The following is a 17,862-nucleotide window of genomic DNA, read 5'->3' as shown; positions in this document are numbered from 1 at the left end:
TGTCTTGTCTAGGCAGGCTTCTACAGCAGCAGGTGTAATTCATGTAGCCTCCTGCAGGATCGCATTCTTCACGAGGCTGAATACGAAACATCATAGTATCACACGACTTCACTCAACGGTCTTCTGTTCCAACGTCTACTTTCTTCAACGATGGACGCGGGGTTCTTCCGCGTAAGATTATTTTTTTTTTTTTAAATTGAATCACATTTAAAACCAGATTTTAATTTTGTCGTGATATATTCCTAGCTAGCGTTGTCCATTTACATACTGGGCCGGCTGCGATTGAGTTACGTTGTAGTTTTGGGTACTGTCTATCAACTGGTGCGTGAACATTGTGATTTGCTCTATATTCGTTTAAACTATTCGAACAGGGTTAAGCAACCGACCCTAATCGTGTAATATTCTAATGTATTGCTCTGTTATCCTTTGAGACTTCAATTCACGTGACACGAGTGAAAATTACATTTAACTTTGATAGTCGGTTACATGAGAGCGACTAGCTTTAGCTAATAAAGATGGCGCCCGGGTGGTGCATCGTTCGGTCTCCATGAGCGCGTTGCAGCAACGCAAATGTCGGACTCAACAGACAATATACAAGTAGCAATCATGTCTAAACCAAACCGATGACACACTTTTAACAGTGTCCATGTTAAATATGCTTTTTACTGTCACCAGATGCGTTGTCTTCAATTTCCAGAATAAAATAATCCAGTCGTTGATTTAGCTAACGCTAGCATCATGGCTATCAATGTCATTTGTTTAATCTCAGTAAATTAACCCGATCGCGATCACTTGACCCTTCGATCATCGTCCAACTGGTACTGTGGATGTGAGAATAAACTTTATGATGGGGAATTTGGGGATATTTTTCTTCAAATATATCCCGATAAATGACAATTTAGCAAGGCCTTCCATGTGGGTTTAGCAGAAGTGAGTAGATCTACCCCAAATTGTACTTGACTAAAATCACTTGTAATTCAGATAATGTCAAACACCGTGACTTTTAAACAACATTACTGTCATAGATGCATAAAATCTTGTTAAAGTAACAATTTAAGGGAAATACAGCCACCAAGAAATACTTGAATGAAGTTTTTACACAGATTATAGTGCTTGCTGAAGCTGTTCTTTTTCAAAGTGTGTAAACCCCCTTTCCACTAGAGGCTGAAACTTGCTAATTTGCTAAAGATGCAAATTTTTTTCCTCCAGGGCACCAGTGCGGAGCAAGACAACCGGTTCAGCAACAAACACAAGAAACTGTTAAAGCAGCTGAAATTTGCAGAATGTCTGGACAAGAAGGTATATATATATATTAAAGCTACGTTTGTATGTCTTTTTGTTGCTAACAAAAAAATCAAATTTGTTTTGGATGATGCGATTGTCATTTTGCTGATGCTGCTTTCAGGTGGATATGACCAAAGTCAACCTCGAAGTCATAAAGCCATGGATTACTCAACGGGTGACAGAGATTTTGGGATTCGAAGATGATGTCGTCATAGAGTTCATATTTAACCAGCTTGATGATAAGGTAATGCTTTTAATTTTGGTCTCTTAAACACAAAACTGTATATTTGAGGGAAGTGCTTTCTCATTAAAGAAGGGAACTTGTCAAATGTGAGTGGTTAAATTAGCAGTTGGTGTGATGAATCATGTTTTGCTGTTGTGTAAACAAAGTGACTTTATTCAGCATACGTCTAATTATGATGTGATTTATGATTTAAAAGGCCTGAACCAATATGGATGTTATACCTTGCATCTGAAGTATAGCACCAACACCTAATTAGCTCTCTCCTGAGCCCAAAGTCACTGAGCCCATCTCTCCCTTCATGATGCAGTGTGTGTTTTGAGGTGAGTTATATATAGGGATCATTACTATGCCAGTGATAGACACACCTGAAAAAAAAAGATGCCATTATTATATTCCCTGTAGGATTATTCAGATCATTCAATTATCCAGATCCCTTAAATTACAGTTGAAATTGTAGGTTCAAAGGGGGCAGTTGCACATTTAGCACAACGGTAGAAGGATTTCAACCAATTTCTATTTGAGTAATAGCCATTCTTGTCCTGGTAGTGATACAGATGGGTGTGTCTAATAACATACTGTCCTGTATACCCAACCCAAGAGGTACCGAATGATTCCTGCACTTGAGCCAATGGAAATTGGAACAAAACATCCCCCATCTTTAGTGAGCTCATTTATGTCCATCACACTTGATCCACCCGGTTGTTATTATCTAAAGATCATGACTTTTTAGTCTTGAATTATCCACTCGCAATACTGTAATCTACAGATTCATTGTGCCTTGTCCTCATCCTATGTAGTGGCTACAGCTTAAAATTGAAAATAGTGAAGCTCATCAATTTATTTGTCACACTGCCCATTAGAGGAGAGAAGCTGCATTAACATTAATATTCTTTCATTTTGGTGAAGGTCTGTAGCTAGTTTCTATTTTCATTCAAATACGGTTAACTATACATTCATGTGTACATATGGTTGCTCTGGCTAGATATGCTAAGTTTAATGGTACTGCAAATAGACCGTGGTAAGATCAATTATTGAATTGATATTGTTGAATAACACCTTTTATTTTTGTGTTGCTCTGTACTCATTATTGCTTGTTCGTCTCTTGCAATTTAGATAAATGATATAACATTAAGCTCAAGGTGGTTGAGTCTCAAGCAGTAGTGAGGCGGAAGCAAGCCAAGGGAGCTCCATGCCCACTGATCCCACGGGACTCACTGAAGACACCGGAACTGTACTTAAAAGTTTTGGGTTTTGATGCACTCTGTATTGTGGCTGTTTTTTTAAAAACCTGAAGTTGTAGACTGTGGGGAGACTGTACAGGGGAATATGGGATGAGAAGGGATAATCATATCACTTAAATCTCTCAAACAGAAGATGATTTATTTTGTATATACTCTGTGTATACTTCAATCTCTTAAACAAGATCATTTGTTTTGTGTGCACTCTGTGTATACATGTATATTTAGGAGCAGCAATTCGAATTTGATAGAAATATTGCATGCGAGTTTTGATCAGTTAGATTTCTCCCCTCAGCGAGCATATTCTCAGCTTTGAATTGGAGTTCAAATGAAATTTATTTTCAGAGTCCAGTAGTGCACTCAGTTTTTTTTTTTCGTTTATAAATTTAAGTATGAATACGTTATTTTACAGTTACCATCAATCACAGGTATATTTTTGGGAAATGAAAGGTAGGCACTCCAATTGAGAGATCCTACCTCTTAATTATGTGTTTTTCTTCCATTATTTCAATACCGTTATGTTTCTGTCTCCCTCTCTTTCTCTCTCTCTCTCTCTCCCCTGCTTTGTGTTTTGTAGCACCCGGATAGCAAGATGATGCAGATTAACTTGACGGGTTTCCTGAATGGGAAAAATGCCAGAGAGTTCATGAGAGACCTTTGGCCCTTGTTGCTGAGTGCCCAGGAGAACATTGCTGGCATCCCAACTGCGTTTTTGGAACAGAAGAAAGAAGAGATTAAGCAGAGACAGGTGAGATTATCCCTGATTAGACCAAATATGACAAGTGTCTCATTTTTTTTTGTGGAATACAATCTAGTTTTGAAACCTTGCATTTTTGATGGCACAAATAAAAACTTGCTCAATGGTTAGTGGTGCCAACGGTTTTGTCATCTCATGCAGATTGAACAGGAGAAGCTTGCTTCTCTGAAGAAGTTAGAGGAGGACAAAAAAGATGCAAGAGAAAGGGCTCAGTCAAAGAGCCCGAGAAGGTAAGGCCCGTCCCCTCTTCAATGTAGCATAGTTAAGGTTGGATCCTACTCATTTGTCATCTTATTTCCAGACGCAAGACTAGGTCCCCATCGCCACGCCGCAGGTCTCCATTGAGGCGCGAAAGGAAACATAGCCCTTCACGCTCCCCAAGACGTAAAGCGCCGCTACCTGGTGGGAGTTCACCTCCACCACCCTTGATGCAGCTTTCCACGAAACCTGTGGAGCAGCCAATAGAGCCTGACACGACAGGAAGAGCCATGCCAGAACCAGTTCTCCAAGAACCGTCTTCCACCAGGTACGCGTTGAGTAGCTCCGAGATTTTGTTACAGTATTCTCTTTGCATCAACATTGTAACTAAAAGTCACAATTAATACTTTTGACAATATATTTTGACATTACAGTAATAAATAAAATAAAGCACACCCCTCATTTCTCTAGTGAGACTGTTGTTGAGATGCCAAAAGCAGACTCAGTGACTGAAGAGAAGGAGCTTCCACCTGAGAAAGCGAAGATTGAGGAGAGGCCAAAATCCAGGGAAAGGGAGAAGGACAGTAGGAAGGAAAGACCTCAGCGCCGTTCCCGTTCTCATTCTCGCCATCGCAAACGGCGGTCCCGTTCAAGGTTATTTTCTCAATGTAATTTTGAAGTTGAATGGTCTTCAAAACCTGTCATAGTTAACCCTAATTATCCTCTAACCTCTTTCAGATCTTACTCTCCACGCAGAAGACAAAGTCCCAGAAGGAGAATGTCACCTCGTCGAAGAAGCCCACCCAGACGGGCCCCTCCCAGCTCCAGAAACAGACCCCGACGTTCTCCTGTTCGCAGGTTAGGATTACAGACCTTGTGAAGTCAAAATCTTCAAAACTCTCCGCTTTAGAGTTTTATATGGACGGGTAATGTCACTAGCGGGTCTAATTATGTCATACGTGTCCCACAGGAGACGATCTCGCTCAGCTTCATCCTCTGGCAGCAGCTCTTCTCCCTCCCGCTCACCTAAGAAAGTAATAAAAAGAATATCCAACTCGCCACCACGAAAACAGCCCCACTTTCCTGATGCCTCCGTTAGCCCTCCCAGGAAAGACAGGCGATCACCATCTCCACGTGTCATGAGGGGCAGAGGGTCAGCATCTCCTGCCAGATCATCTGGTAAGGTCTTCACCTTGCTATGTTTCTATATTAGAAATAGTACTTTAGATCTCTTCAATTTTGATGGAATTATGGTTAAATTGTCACACCTATTAAAATGTCAACACGTCTTCATTTCCTGTTAGAAAATTATGGGATTAGAATGACTCTTTATTGCAACCACAATTTGTAGACCAAAAAAGTCAAAGTCAAGGTGACTTGTCACTCATGGGACATTTGACAATCTTTGTTTCAGATGAGGATAAAAACGACAAAGGTGCAACTGCGGATTCTGTGCAGCAGAGACGACAATATCGTAGACAGAATCAGGAGTCATCTTCAGGTATGATGAATTTCATTCAGCCAGTCCTCGTTTGCCGTAAAATACCATTTTGGTTTCAGATTCAGGATCTTCCTCTTCAGACGAGGACGCGTCCAAGAGACCGAAAGGAGGACCAGTTGCCAGAAATGGTGACGTTAAGAGGAGGCGTAGCCATTCTCCCTCCCCAAGGAGGCTACAGAGAGAGGCCTCTCCTAGGCAAGACACGTGCAGATCATTTTTTTTGTTCATGAAGGAACGTTCATTTGACTTTTGGGTCACTTTCAGAAAAAGACGTTCACCATCTCCTGGTCCTCGCAGACGCCGTTCCCTTACTCCTGTAAGGCGTCGCAGATCCCCTTCACCAAGACGAAGGTATTGGCCATGTTCATGATACAAAGTCAGTCGGTGTGGAGTATTGTTCTCAAACACTATATAGACATCTATACTGTAACAATGTTGAAGTATGGAGAGAAAAAAAAAAAAAAAAAGTCTATTTCAATGTCTTTGGTGCTTTGCAGGTCTCCTTCCCCAATGCCCCGCAGACGATCGTCTCCATCCAACAGGCGTTATTCGCCTCCTATCCAGCGTCGCTACAGCCCCGTACCTCCTCAGAAGAGGAAATTATCTATCTCTCCTGCTAGACGTGGTTCACCAGGGCACAAACGCCGTCCTTCTAGATCTCCCAAACGCCGAAGTTCTCCCATGCAGCGGAGGCGCACACCTCCCTCCTCGACGTCCCCGCCGAGACACAGAAGAAGCCCCAAGCCCTCTTCTGTCCGCCTAAGTCGTGATGCCCGATCCCCCGCTGCAGCAGCAGCAGCAGCAAATCGCCGCTCTCAGTCCCCCCCTGCAAATCGCAGTCGCATTAACAGAGATTCTATCAGTCCTGCCAGACATTTTGAATCTTCCAACCAGCGGAAACACTCTCCATTACATAGTGAAAAACCTATCCGAAGAGTCTCACGCACCCCAGAGCCACGCAACAATCAGCGGTAAATAGGACACTACTTGAACCTTATTTTTTATTTTTTGTAATACTGGTACTAACAATGGACAAACAAAATAGCAAATAGTGCAAGCTCTGTCCATTTTGTTGATGTCATGTCTTTGTTGTTGCTTTGACAGACTTTCAGTGAGCCCTCAGCCTTTCAGGAGAGTTTCATCCAGGTCTCGATCCCTTTCTCCTCAACAAGCTGCTGTGAAACACCCAGCCCCCACATCTGGCTCTCCCTCACCGTCTCGATCCGCAAGTGCGTCCCCCCCGCTAGCCAAAAAGGCAAGCAGTGGATCCGGTAGCCGATCACCTAGCAAGGTACTGCGCAATATTGAACAGAACAAAAATCTGAGTTTCTTAATCTACAATTGCTTTGTCACGTGTCGCATTGCAGAATTCCGACGTCGATGGCAGTGCCAAGAAAAAGAAGAAGAAGAAGGAAAAGAAGCATAAGAAAGACAAGAAGCACAAGAAGCACAAGAAGCACAAGAAGGAGAGGAGTGTCAACGCCGGTAGTGGAGAGACGCAGCAGAACCAGGGTGGGGATGAAGATGGTGAATCAAGAAAGGTTATGTCTGTTTGTCATCTTTAGCCGCGGAGGGTTTCTGATGGCTTTTCAGTAAACGCCACTAGAACATCGACGTAGGAGATGTATTGTTGTATGACTGACATGAGCGTCTCTCCCTCTTTTCGTCAAAATAACCAGCGATTGTTCTTTTTCAGGAATCAGAGAGTGAAGTGGAGGACACGTTGGATGACCTGGAGAAACATCTGCGAGAGAAGGCCCTACGCTCTATGAGAAAGGCGCAGGTGTCTCCATCACAGATGTCCTAAATCTCTAGGGGCATCCTTTTCCTTTTCACATTAACCTTGATGTTTGTGATAAAACTGATTCAACTTAGAATGTACAAACTGTTGCGTTATTTTGTTTTTCAGGTTTGAGGCATTGCTTTTGAGTGTGAGTTGTCAGCCTACCAGCTAAACTGTTAAAACGCTTGTGTTGTCCATAACTACCAAATCGATTAGCGTGGGAACATGTAAATTGGGGGTTGATTTATAGATTGTTTTTTTTTTTTTTTTTTTTCCTTTCTTTTTCTTTCCACCCCTTCCCATAACCAAAAGTAGACTCATTTTATGAAGTGATTGCATGTGCAGTGATTGTTTCTGGTTTGCATGAACCACTGGCTGTGGCATATAAAGGAAAACCTGCACATACTTGTACATGGTCCTATTAACCTTCAAATTTGAAGCAGGGTCTCTGCTGTTTAAAAAAAAAAAAAAAAAAAAAAAAAAATTTGGGGCCTCAGCATTGCACATTTTGATTTACCAGCTGGTTTAGGTGACTTGTTGAGGATGCTGTAATTTATCCAACTTCATTTTTTCCCCCCTTTGGACACCCTTGAAACAAGCTAAGCTGTGTGGGACTGCTTTGTTTTGTATTTAGTACCCCCCAATCTGTATTGTCAGCCTTTCACAATTAAAACTTTTTGATAGAATGTTTTCTTCTTTTCTTAATGTTACAAATGAAATCTACCATTGTCAGGGATATACTAAAAATGAATTGCGAGATTGTTTCAATATAGTATATACACACACAGACCTTTTTTTTGGGGTGGTGTGCCGTTAGATATTTCTAATGTAAAATATTCGGCATGGCTCATTAAAGATCGGACAAACACTTGATAATATCCACATCAGGACATCCGGGGCGAACCCACCACAGTCCATTTGCTGCTTTCACGGGGGATATTTACTCCCCCTCTCAATCATTCCCTCCCACATGTTCGTATTTTACCGTTGTCGGTAGCGTCTCGGTTTGGAAAAAAATAAAATCCAGTTACTGCACGATCACTCAGTTACTTTGCTTAACGGGGTAAGCATCACCCTCCAGTGACGTCACTCCAACCCCTCTCAAATCGAACGGGATCGCTTGGCGGGCGGACGGACGGACCGGACTGTCGTGTGAGCTTTTGTACCTCCAGCACCCGCTACCGGGCTCTTTCTGGCCAGACGAAGCGCAGCGTGGACGTGGACCTCAGTGCGGGAAAGGGGGAAGAGCACCGATTTTAGTTGGGCGTGGTAGACAATAGAGGAAAAGTCGCCTTTCCTTCCAGCTGAAGTTAAAAGAAAGTAGCGGTCGCCATGTCACTGTCGGTACCGCAAAACGGCGTTAAGGGAGACAACGAGCCGATTATCGAGCTGTTTGTCAAGGTAAGATCTGCGTCGAAAAAGTTCTTTTTTTTGGCTGTCTGATTAAACCACGGGACATTTACGAACAGTTAATTTCCCCCAGTGTTAGCTTTATTGCCACGTGCTGGCGGCCCATTCGGGGTAGCGTTAACGGTTCCCTTTCGCGCTTTACTTCATTGCCTATTGTCTGCTTAGCGGAGTCTTCCAGCCAGCCAGCCAGCCAGCCAGCGGAGCTCCATTCTCGAACATAACGTAACCCCTGCACTGACACAGATGGGGCGGATGTAGCTCTCCAACGTTTGTTGCAAACCCCTTTTTAAATTGCCACTATTGTTTATTCTCCTTGTGCATTACAATGATAATGTCTTTGTCAATAATATGGCTATGTTACTTGTAGTGTTTTCATGGCCGTGTTGGTATATCTCTCATCTCTGAAAATTGGATTTAAGATTTTTTATTTTTTATTTGCTGTAATGCATCAGACTGCTATATGGCTTTTATTTTTTTTTTAATGCAGAGCGGGAAAATGCGAGAAAGGGGGGTTTGGTACACAAGAAGCTGCGAGTGCTTTGTGAAGAAGAATGTGTGTTAAATCGACTGAGTGGTGCTGCAGTCGGTGTGGACGAAAAACTATGAAGAAAAATCTGTTCTATTCAGTTTAATCGTTAACAACTTTTGCAACTGTCCCTGCAACTTGACTTGACATGCAACTGTTTCGATTTTGACATAAGACCGCATTTTACTGAACAAGGTGTCTTAGTTTCGGTTTACAAAAATAATAGCCATCAAAGTAACTTGCATTTCTCAAGAAATTTGATTGTGCGAAATGCAGCACAGCATTGATGGAATGGAATGTAAACATAGTCACAGTGTGCTTGTGGATATTCACATTCATCCAGATCAATTCTTACTCGGGGCATTTAATGTCACAGTCTGCAGGTGAGATAAGGTCATCCATACACGGGCCTGGAAGGTTTACTGATAATGTAAACAGTTCTTTCCTTCTGACCTTCGTTGCTTGGACTGTGCACCTTCTCTCATATGTGTAATACTGGGCTGGGCTCTATTGGACTAATGTGTCATAAAATGTGACCGGCCCTTCTGTGTCAAGAGAATTTTTACGATCTTGGATTGTATATTGTTGCTGTCAGATTGCAACCCTAACCTTTGGCAAGTCCAAATCATAAACTTTTCAATTATGGCCTGTTATTTCTCTACACACGCCATTCTTCTATTTCTTGGAAGGTGTTCCAAACAGCCAAGAAATGGATTTTGGTTTTCCTTCTTTGAACTAGAAAAATCAATGCCATTGTTTGTCATTCTCAAGCACTAAAGCGATGTTGTGCGGGAGCAAAGATGAATGGTTTATGACTCACCTGTGTGGTGTGCACTTTTTTGCCCATTGACCAGCTTCCTGGAAAACATTTTATTGCAAGGAACCATTTTCCACCATTTTTGCACTTTTCAAGAAAACAGGCTGATCCTGAAACACAATGGCGGGAAACAAGCTACAAAAAAAAAAATAGATTGCAAGCTCGCTTTGTTGTCGGGGTTTGATTCTGATCGTAAACAATTTGGTTCAACCCGCATTCAAGTATTTCTTTCATGTTTGTGAGGCCAACGTATACGACATGTAACTGGATCGTTTGTAACGCAATCCACTCTGCTTGTGTTTCACGTGCCATATTCTTCCAAGTGGACTACAAGTTTAATGTAGCACAAACGTTGACAGTGCTGTATGCTAATATTGTTCATGAATAGAAAGGAAAAACCCCATGTTGACCCCCTCCATGTTTTATTGGTATTTATTCTTTTATTTCATCTTTATTGCGAGTCACACTTGTTGTTGGTGAGGAGGATGCAAAAGATGGAAAAGGAAGGAAGATTCCAACATGTCGCTGATCTTTAGTTCCCTTTTGTGCGGCAGTAGCAACAGCACAGTAGTCCTGTGTCTGACGAGAAGTTGAGAGCTTTCCATTGAGTGATGTAAACATGAGTCACAGCTGTGTCATGGGATTGTGCCGCTGCCATGATCCAGAAGGATGGGACTTTTTTTATTTTTACTCCTCGCTGGTTTTGTCTGTCTGTGGGATTTATTAGTCATCCCAAACTCAATTTTTGTGTGTGCTGTCAAATGTATCATGTGAAATTTGGTCTGGTCTACTTCCCTATTCCCAACTACATCATCTCTACTCTTTTGGGGTTGGATTGTGAAATGTAGAAAATTTGGTATATTTTCTCCTATTTTCCTTCTGGTTTCTTTCTTAAACTTCTGTGTCCCAGAGCTTATGCATGGGCAGTCCAGTAAATAGAGGGAGGGAGGTGTTGCAATGCGGTTGCCATAGCTGCACCCGGCCGGCCGGCCCAAATGAACATCTCTGCTGTGTGTCGCACAGCTCAAAGAGGAAAGCGGCTAGATTGTATCATCTTGAGCTCCTTATTCGGTCAAAATATGGCCTGAACCCCTGTTGAGCGGTCCACCCAATTTTAGAATATAAAGTGTGCTGGGGAGGGGCGAGCGCGGGTCGCCAAGTTACTAAAATTAGGCTGTGACTGGGCTGAAAATGAATCATTGTCCCTGACCGCTGCAACTTTGTTCTAGGGATACAAAATATTTGATTTGATAATGTCATTATATTTGATGTACTTCATATTTTTTTAAATTAAAGGTACAGTTTCTCACACAGGCCCTTAAGAAAAGTATGTCCTAAAGGGGGGGATGTCTAATGGAGATAAAATCAGCTCCAAATAGGCTCACACAGCATTGCTAGCGATGAGGTGGCTTGAGCATGACTCACATCCTCCATTCACTCGGCAGCTGGATGCATTTTTTTCACATTAGGTAAACAATCCAGTGTGTATTTAGGGCCCTGAGATGGTGAGTCTTTTAGTAATTGTTACCTCAAACTTTTATACACAAGACGGTGAAAGCTTTGTGAAGGATGATGCAACTGTCTGCAATAGTTTTTCTTTAGGGACTATAAACTTTATAAGGGCGTCCCAAAAATATCTTGGCTCCCATTTTTATTTTTTATTGGGATGTGAAGTTGTGAACTAAGCCTCCCTCTCAACAGGGCCAGCGGGGCTGCCAGTTGCTAACAGGGGACGTGCCCGAAACCAAAAACAAAAAGCGCTTTGTGTTGTTTCTGTCTAGAATATTCTGGAGGAGCTCTTTCTCTAAATGCCATGCTTATGTACAAGAGTTCTTGCTGAAGAATAGATATTCTAAGAAACCATGTTTTGTTTTTGTTTTTTACAGGGGGTTGGACCTAGTACTGTTTATTTAACCAATTCTATCGGATAGTACTGTGACATTTAATATCATCACATAAACAAGGCGTCTTCTTTGACAGAATGAACGGGACATTTCTGGCATAGTTTCTCCCTTCTCTCCTCCAATAGCAACCCCCCACCCACCACCACACACATACACGACAGAGGGGGCCCAGGATAAGGAGAAAGGGATGAACTCAGTCAGAGTTCTTAGTTCTGCCCAAGACCACAACTTATCATGGCTAATGCCTTCCCATTTCCTATAATTTGCCTCTTTATCTGCATTAATGCTCTTTGAAAGGGACTTTGCACTCTTTCAGGCAGTGCCACAGCTGTGGTTTAGAGAAAGAATCTGGAGAGGCCGCTGTCATTGTCAGCTGCTCTTGGACATTTTGGATCAAGGAAGTCTTGGGTGAATGTGATGACATACAGGAAATAAAAAAATTGCCTCTCGTCTAAAAGACTGAGGTCATTGTTTACTTTTCAACTTGCCCTTCACACGTCGTGTCTGATATTGTCATGGTAACCGTCGCCGTGCTGCATTTGCACCCTTGGTGGCCCTGTTTGGAAAATTGATTTAGAACCTTCATGTAATATAAGCGCAACTGATTTCCATTTCATTCATTAGTTTGCAGAACATAAATTGAGCGATTCAAGCCTTTCTGATATTGAATTGGACTGGGTGGGATGTTGTGTGTGTGTGTCTGTGGTGAGGGGGGGCGGCGTACAATGGAAACCAGCAGATGAAAGCGTGTCATCCCACTGCTTGTTACACAGAGGACAACAGCGGCCAGCCTGTTCCCACCAGAAAGGAGCCGACACCATATTTTCCATTCAGCGTCGGCTTTTGACCGTTTTTGTTCATGTAGTTTTTGACGGCAGTGAATCTTGTTCTCGATGAAGTGCGTCCACAGCACTTGCATTGAGCGAGCACTCGTTCCCTTTTGTTTGCCAAGTCTCCAACGAGAGGAAACAAGAAGCCAGCTTGTCTGAGTCACTTCAGAGGTTTCCTCTTACTCTGGAGAGTCAGTCCTTCTCCAGATAAATGGAGGCAAAGTGTGATCAAGCGTAAGAGAAGGCAGTCGGCGCTTTTGGTCTTTTCTGTTTTCTTTCCTCCACTCGACCCGTCATGTGTAAAAGAAGGGCTCTCTGACCGAGTACAATATCAACAAGTGAATTTAGGTTTTATTTTGTTTTATTCTTGAGACTCTAATGTTTGCATGACGGTCAAATAAAAAAAAAAAAAAAGATACATCACTGATTGAAATGTGTATTTCCTGTAGGCGGGAAGCGATGGCGAGAGCATTGGAAACTGTCCCTTCTCCCAACGACTGTTTATGATCCTGTGGCTCAAAGGCGTCGTCTTCAACGTCACCACCGTGGACCTCAAGAGGTGCGTCCATTCTCTTCATCAACTTCATGTGGCTATTTCTTCAGTAGCTTTGTAACGCTTTGATCCAGCCCCGAGTGCACGTTCACTGTCTCCCCCACTGTTTATTTACTTTTCCCATGACCCTTTCCCAGGCAGAAGAAGATTTGCTTGTTTGAGGCTACTCCAGACACATCCTGCCCATTTTGCTGGACGCTGTGTTATTTATCATCACAGAGATGAAACTATGCATGATAAAAAGAGAAAGTTCCAGAAGCAGAGAGTCTTTACCAAACCCACTGTGTTCCCCCCCCCCCCCCCCTCTCTCTCTCTATGATTCATCTAAAACTCCACTTTGTTTCTTCTTGCCAAGCCACAGCATCCAAATGCTAGACTATTTTCAGCCATGGTCAATTGGACATCTGTTCTCTATTGACAAACTTCTTACTGCATATTACTCACATTCAGGTTTGTCTCAAATAATGTTCACGTTGCAGCTGCTGACAACTGATTTTTTTTTTATTGTATTTAATTTTCACTCCTAAAAGGTGCAAATGGATATATTCCTGACCTTTTAATATGTATACGAGTAACGAAATCCCTGCTGCTTTTTATTCCCTGCTCAGTGATAGCATTGGCCCAAGGGTGCCACTTCCCGTTTGCGTGCCAAAGGCTTGATGTTATTTCCTGTTTTTGGAGCCACGGATGCCTTGTCCCAAATCTTGCCCAACTCTTTGAACTTTTTAGCCTGATAGCTCGAGTTGACTTTCTGTTCTCATTTTTGAAGGATCTATGAAAATCTAGCACGTTAGTTATCGAAGGCTGAAGAGAAGAAAGCATCTGCGTACACACTAACCATTCGGCATTTTGTTTGCGTGTCCGTGTAATCTGCCAACAAGGGCATCTGGTTTGAAATGCAAATGGAAGATAGGCAGGACATAAACACAGTGAAAAACATGCCTTCCTAATGAATTGCTCGTGAGATTATTTTGTATTTATTTTGCTTTACATAGAATCTGAATGTCAGGCTTACATTAGTAAAGCAGCTAGTTTAGTCTAGTTTGCTCACGTTCAATCTTTCCTCTGTGTCACGCAGGAAGCCTGCAGATTTGCAGAACCTTGCCCCAGGTACGCATCCTCCCTTCGTCACCTTCAACGGCGAGGTCAAAACAGACGTCAACAAGATCGAGGAGTTCCTTGAGGACATCCTCTGCCCGCCCAAGTGAGCATTTTATCACCTCGATGCCTGCTGTGGCCGTGACTGACGTTATTGGCAAATACTTGTTACCAACTATGTATTATTTGCAGGTATGTCAAACTCGGGGCGAGACACCCTGAGTCAAACACAGCTGGTATGGACATCTTTGCCAAGTTTTCAGCCTTCATTAAGAACTCCAAACCAGATGCAAATGAAGGTAGGATTCCAGGAATCCCCTATCATACATACAAATGTTATCGGCAAAGTATTTTTAGAAAATATGGTTACACACATGATGGGCTAAAAAAGACAGACAGAAATGATCCAGTCTTTTGCGGTTGCTCAGCAACATGCTCTGATGTGATTGGTGTCTTACAGGCATAACACAATAACACCTGCTCTGCTTCCTCCTCATGTCCTCAAACTCTTCACCTGCTAGGTCACGCCGGAAGCAAAACAATCCAAACTCGTGTTCACATATTCATCCACACAGGAATTTTCAGAGCAAATTTGTCAATAAGATAATGGCGATAAAGTTATTAAAATATGTATTCTGCTGAGTAAAATATTGTTTTAATAATGCTGTTTCCTATCAAATGTCACGAACCTCTGGCATTTTCTGTTCGGCTATTCACCGCCCTGGGAAAATATTGAGCCAGCCAGTGTAAACAGTGTGGTTCTCAACGCTATGCTTCATTGATAAGTGGCCCCGTAGTATATATATTGAACAATGCTCTAAATATAGTATTTGTATATTTTCTAACATGACTTCAAATTGACTGAGGTCAAAATATGCACAGTAACCATGTTTCCATGTTGTCTGTGCACAGACTAAATTGAACAGAAGTAATTTAACATTCATAACAGGTTTGCATTTTGATGAAATACTGCCCCCTTGTGGTTAGTTGCAATACGTCTTAACCGGGGAGGTCTGTCCTCTGACTGAACACGAATTGAAACGTCCAAACGAATTGTGGTTCTGTGTAGCTCTGGAACGCGGGCTACTGAAGACCCTGCAGAAGCTGGACGAATATCTCCGCTCACCTTTGCCCGATGAGATTGATCACAACAGCATCGAGGACGTCAAGGTTTCCACCCGCAAATTCTTGGACGGAGAAGAAATGACCCTGGCCGACTGCAATTTGCTGCCGAAGCTGCATATTGTCAAGGTGCCGATTGCATTCAGCGTTCACTTTGATTCAAATAGAAAATGGATTGAGATGTTCTGATGCAAAACTCTTTCTCATAGGTGGTGGCCAAGAAATACAGAGGTTTTGACATCCCCAAAGAGATGACGGCCATCTGGAAATACCTGAACAACGCTTACACGCGTGAAGAGTTCACCAACACCTGCCCGAGTGACATGGAAATCGAAATCGCATACGCAGATGTAGCCAAGAGGCTGGTCAAATAAGCTCGCTTGTCTCGAAGCCCCGTATCTCCACACGCCCACACAGCACACGGACTGGAGTGCAAACACACACGAGAATGAAAACTACTACATATCGTTGTTCCCCCCTTTCCCGGTTCATCGTATGTCACGAGTTCGTTGAGCAAACTTGAATGATTTTTTGTTTTGTTTTTCCGTTTGCTGATGAATTAATTGTGAGGCGCTACCACGGCAACGCAGCCAGTCCAAAAGTCCGGATCACCTTCACGTTCTAATAAGTGACCTTTTAAAGTGACCTTCTCTCTGCATGCAGAGGCAAGGCCATGAACAAGAGTAGCAAAATTGGTGAACTCTTAAGAAGCGTCTTTTGGCTTGTGAACAATGTTTAGTCTTTCAGTGTTTTTTTTTTTTTTTTGACCAAAACTAATCCAAAACCTGTGTTCATCTACTTGATCTGCTAAATCAGTTTATGTTATTCCAGGTAAAGGCAGCCAGTAACCAAACACATTTTTTGTAGCTCTACTGGGGAATCTTCTCAACAAAGTAAAAACTTGAGGTCTAGCAGTTTCATCTAATTTATATGTAGCGCACTCATGCCTTGTATGATTCACCACATTGCCATGTCGAGGAAAATGTGCACTGAAACAGCAACGCCAAAAAAGCTAGCTAGCGCGTTCAGCTCCAGTTGCAGGAAAAAAAAGGGCACATTATTCTGGTCGGGGAAAGTAGAAAACCGATTGTAAAGACACCGACTTTTACTCACTGGTGTCAATGGTTGACGATTTGAAAAGAACCTGGCCGAATAGCATGAAAATCAATCTTCAGTTTGTTGGTTAATCTCAAACTAGTGAATGTATTAATTAATGATCAGAGTAGCTCAACAAGTGCTTTAGCGTGTAGTGCCGAAAAAGCAAAATATTATTTTGACCAACAGTTTTCACTTTTTTTTTTTTTTTTTTGTTAGGATAGAATTTTGCTTCAAGGAATTGTAAATATTTGTTTGATCACTCGAATTTCAATGTGTAAATTTTATACATAGCATTGACACGGTTGGAAGAACCGGGCCATTTGCCGCCCGCCCGCTCAGATTTCAATTTTTGATGAGCTTTCATCTCTTTGCCTTACTTGTCATCTTTACCGCATCATTTTAATTCAATGCGTGTTTTCCCTTGCACCAAGATGAACACAAAGTTGTGCTCTGTTGTGTTATAATTTTATTTTTTTTCCAAGCACCAACTTTAAATAAAACTTGTTATTGGCAGTGTTTGATGTGTGCCACGGAGTGTATTTTTATCGCACACGTGAGACACAATGCGAGACTTTTATAAAATAGAGCCTAAACATGTCTTTTCTGTCATTTGACACAAAGAAGGTGTGAAGTTGTTGGATGCTCTCCAGATGGTTGAAGTGTCAAATTTCAAGCCAAGTCTGTGCTTTCCCGTCACTGGAGAGAACAATAAGATAAATTCACCTTCACCTTGACAGAAACACACACAAATAATCTGTGTGGGTGTGTGTTTTCAAAAAGAAGATGAAACACCACACACACTCATTCATTCATATTCGCTCATGGTGTGTTGGTGTGACACCCGTAACGACAGTGGCACTTTTTTTTTTTTGTTTGGCATTGATTTTATTTTATTTTTTTTCCTTCCCCACAACTAAGATGGCTTTCTCACTTAACAGGTTTTTTTTTTTTTTTTTTTAACACAACAGCCATTTATACAGCTGGCTAAATATTTACACTTGTGGAATATCTCACCCAAGGGTACACACTGTTATCCCAGCTAGGTTGCAGGCCTACAATGTGTGAAAAACTATTCTTTGCATTTGACATGCCATGTGGCAGTGTAATATTGCCTCGCATTTGGTTTAGTCTGTGGAAGCCCAAAGGAGTTGCTCATGGCTGGAACAAAGTATATTTTTTATATTTATCTGCAGTGATCCAATTGAATATAGCAGGAAGCTGTTTAAACAAGTTACAACAAAATAAAATTCCTCTTCATGTATTTTTTTTTTTTTTAACTTAAGCATTAACATCACCATTTAAAAAAAAAAAAAAAATCAAATCCTGTGATAACTTATTGATGTGCCAGTCAGAGAGAAAGAATGTTGAAGTCAATTTGACGTACTCCGATGTTGGTACCTTCATAGCCCAAGTGTGTTTTGCAACATAATGCTCACCGTGTCCTTTACGTGGCCCTTCTGAAAAGTTGGCCTTCAATCAGAGGTTACATTGGCATCTGT

General features: G+C 42.0%; 2 protein-coding genes across 6 annotated transcripts; both read left to right on the top strand.

The window, feature by feature from the left end:
* The first annotated feature begins 9 nt into the window (after nucleotides 1-9).
* srrm1 (serine/arginine repetitive matrix 1) lies at nucleotides 10-7,301 on the top strand. 5 transcript variants are annotated; one of them, XM_085931339.1, is made up of 16 exons: nucleotides 10-171; nucleotides 1,210-1,299; nucleotides 1,406-1,528; nucleotides 3,344-3,514; nucleotides 3,665-3,753; nucleotides 3,825-4,049; nucleotides 4,193-4,375; nucleotides 4,460-4,579; nucleotides 4,692-4,900; nucleotides 5,136-5,222; nucleotides 5,282-5,417; nucleotides 5,487-5,573; nucleotides 5,720-6,193; nucleotides 6,327-6,513; nucleotides 6,590-6,734; nucleotides 6,919-7,301. In XM_085931339.1, the coding sequence occupies exons 1-16, from the start codon at nucleotides 151-153 to the stop codon at nucleotides 6,930-6,932; spliced, it is 2,361 nt and encodes a 786-aa protein (XP_085787465.1). In that variant the 5' UTR covers nucleotides 10-150; the 3' UTR covers nucleotides 6,933-7,301. The 5 variants fall into 5 exon arrangements, with proteins under 5 accessions (XP_085787465.1, XP_085787464.1, XP_085787463.1 ...); XM_085931338.1 differs by having other exon boundaries at nucleotides 6,590-6,749; XM_085931337.1 differs by having other exon boundaries at nucleotides 6,590-6,763.
* A 538-nt stretch (nucleotides 7,302-7,839) lies between these two features.
* On the top strand, nucleotides 7,840-16,881 carry clic4 (CLIC family member 4). Its single transcript, XM_085931343.1, has 6 exons — nucleotides 7,840-8,406; nucleotides 12,942-13,051; nucleotides 14,124-14,249; nucleotides 14,336-14,442; nucleotides 15,213-15,394; nucleotides 15,475-16,881. The coding sequence occupies exons 1-6, from the start codon at nucleotides 8,338-8,340 to the stop codon at nucleotides 15,637-15,639; spliced, it is 759 nt and encodes a 252-aa protein (XP_085787469.1). The 5' UTR covers nucleotides 7,840-8,337; the 3' UTR covers nucleotides 15,640-16,881.
* The last annotated feature ends 981 nt before the right edge of the window (nucleotides 16,882-17,862 follow it).

The sequence above is a fragment of the Syngnathus leptorhynchus genome, chromosome 15 (genome assembly GCF_054491065.1).
Source record: "Syngnathus leptorhynchus isolate UIUO chromosome 15, UIUO_Slep, whole genome shotgun sequence".
NCBI classification, from domain to species: Eukaryota; Metazoa; Chordata; class Actinopteri; order Syngnathiformes; family Syngnathidae; genus Syngnathus; species Syngnathus leptorhynchus.
The sequence above is the reverse complement of the archived record's forward strand: the minus strand, read 5'-3'. Positions and strand labels throughout refer to the sequence as shown.

What these genes read in the sequence shown, in the direction of transcription:
- srrm1 (XM_085931337.1), top strand. Translation starts at nt 151, where the DNA reads ATGGACGCGGGGTTCTTCCGC. An exon ending in AAGAGATTAAGCAGAGACAG is followed by an intron (nt 3,515 to 3,664) that starts GTGAGATTATCC and finishes CATCTCATGCAG; the next exon opens with ATTGAACAGGAGAAGCTTGC. An exon ending in ATCTCCTGCCAGATCATCTG is followed by an intron (nt 4,901 to 5,135) that starts GTAAGGTCTTCA and finishes TCTTTGTTTCAG; the next exon opens with ATGAGGATAAAAACGACAAA.
- clic4 (XM_085931343.1), top strand. Translation starts at nt 8,338, where the DNA reads ATGTCACTGTCGGTACCGCAAAACGGCGTTAAGGGAGACAACGAGCCG. An exon ending in ACCACCGTGGACCTCAAGAG is followed by an intron (nt 13,052 to 14,123) that starts GTGCGTCCATTC and finishes TGTGTCACGCAG; the next exon opens with GAAGCCTGCAGATTTGCAGA. An exon ending in GACATCCTCTGCCCGCCCAA is followed by an intron (nt 14,250 to 14,335) that starts GTGAGCATTTTA and finishes TATTATTTGCAG; the next exon opens with GTATGTCAAACTCGGGGCGA.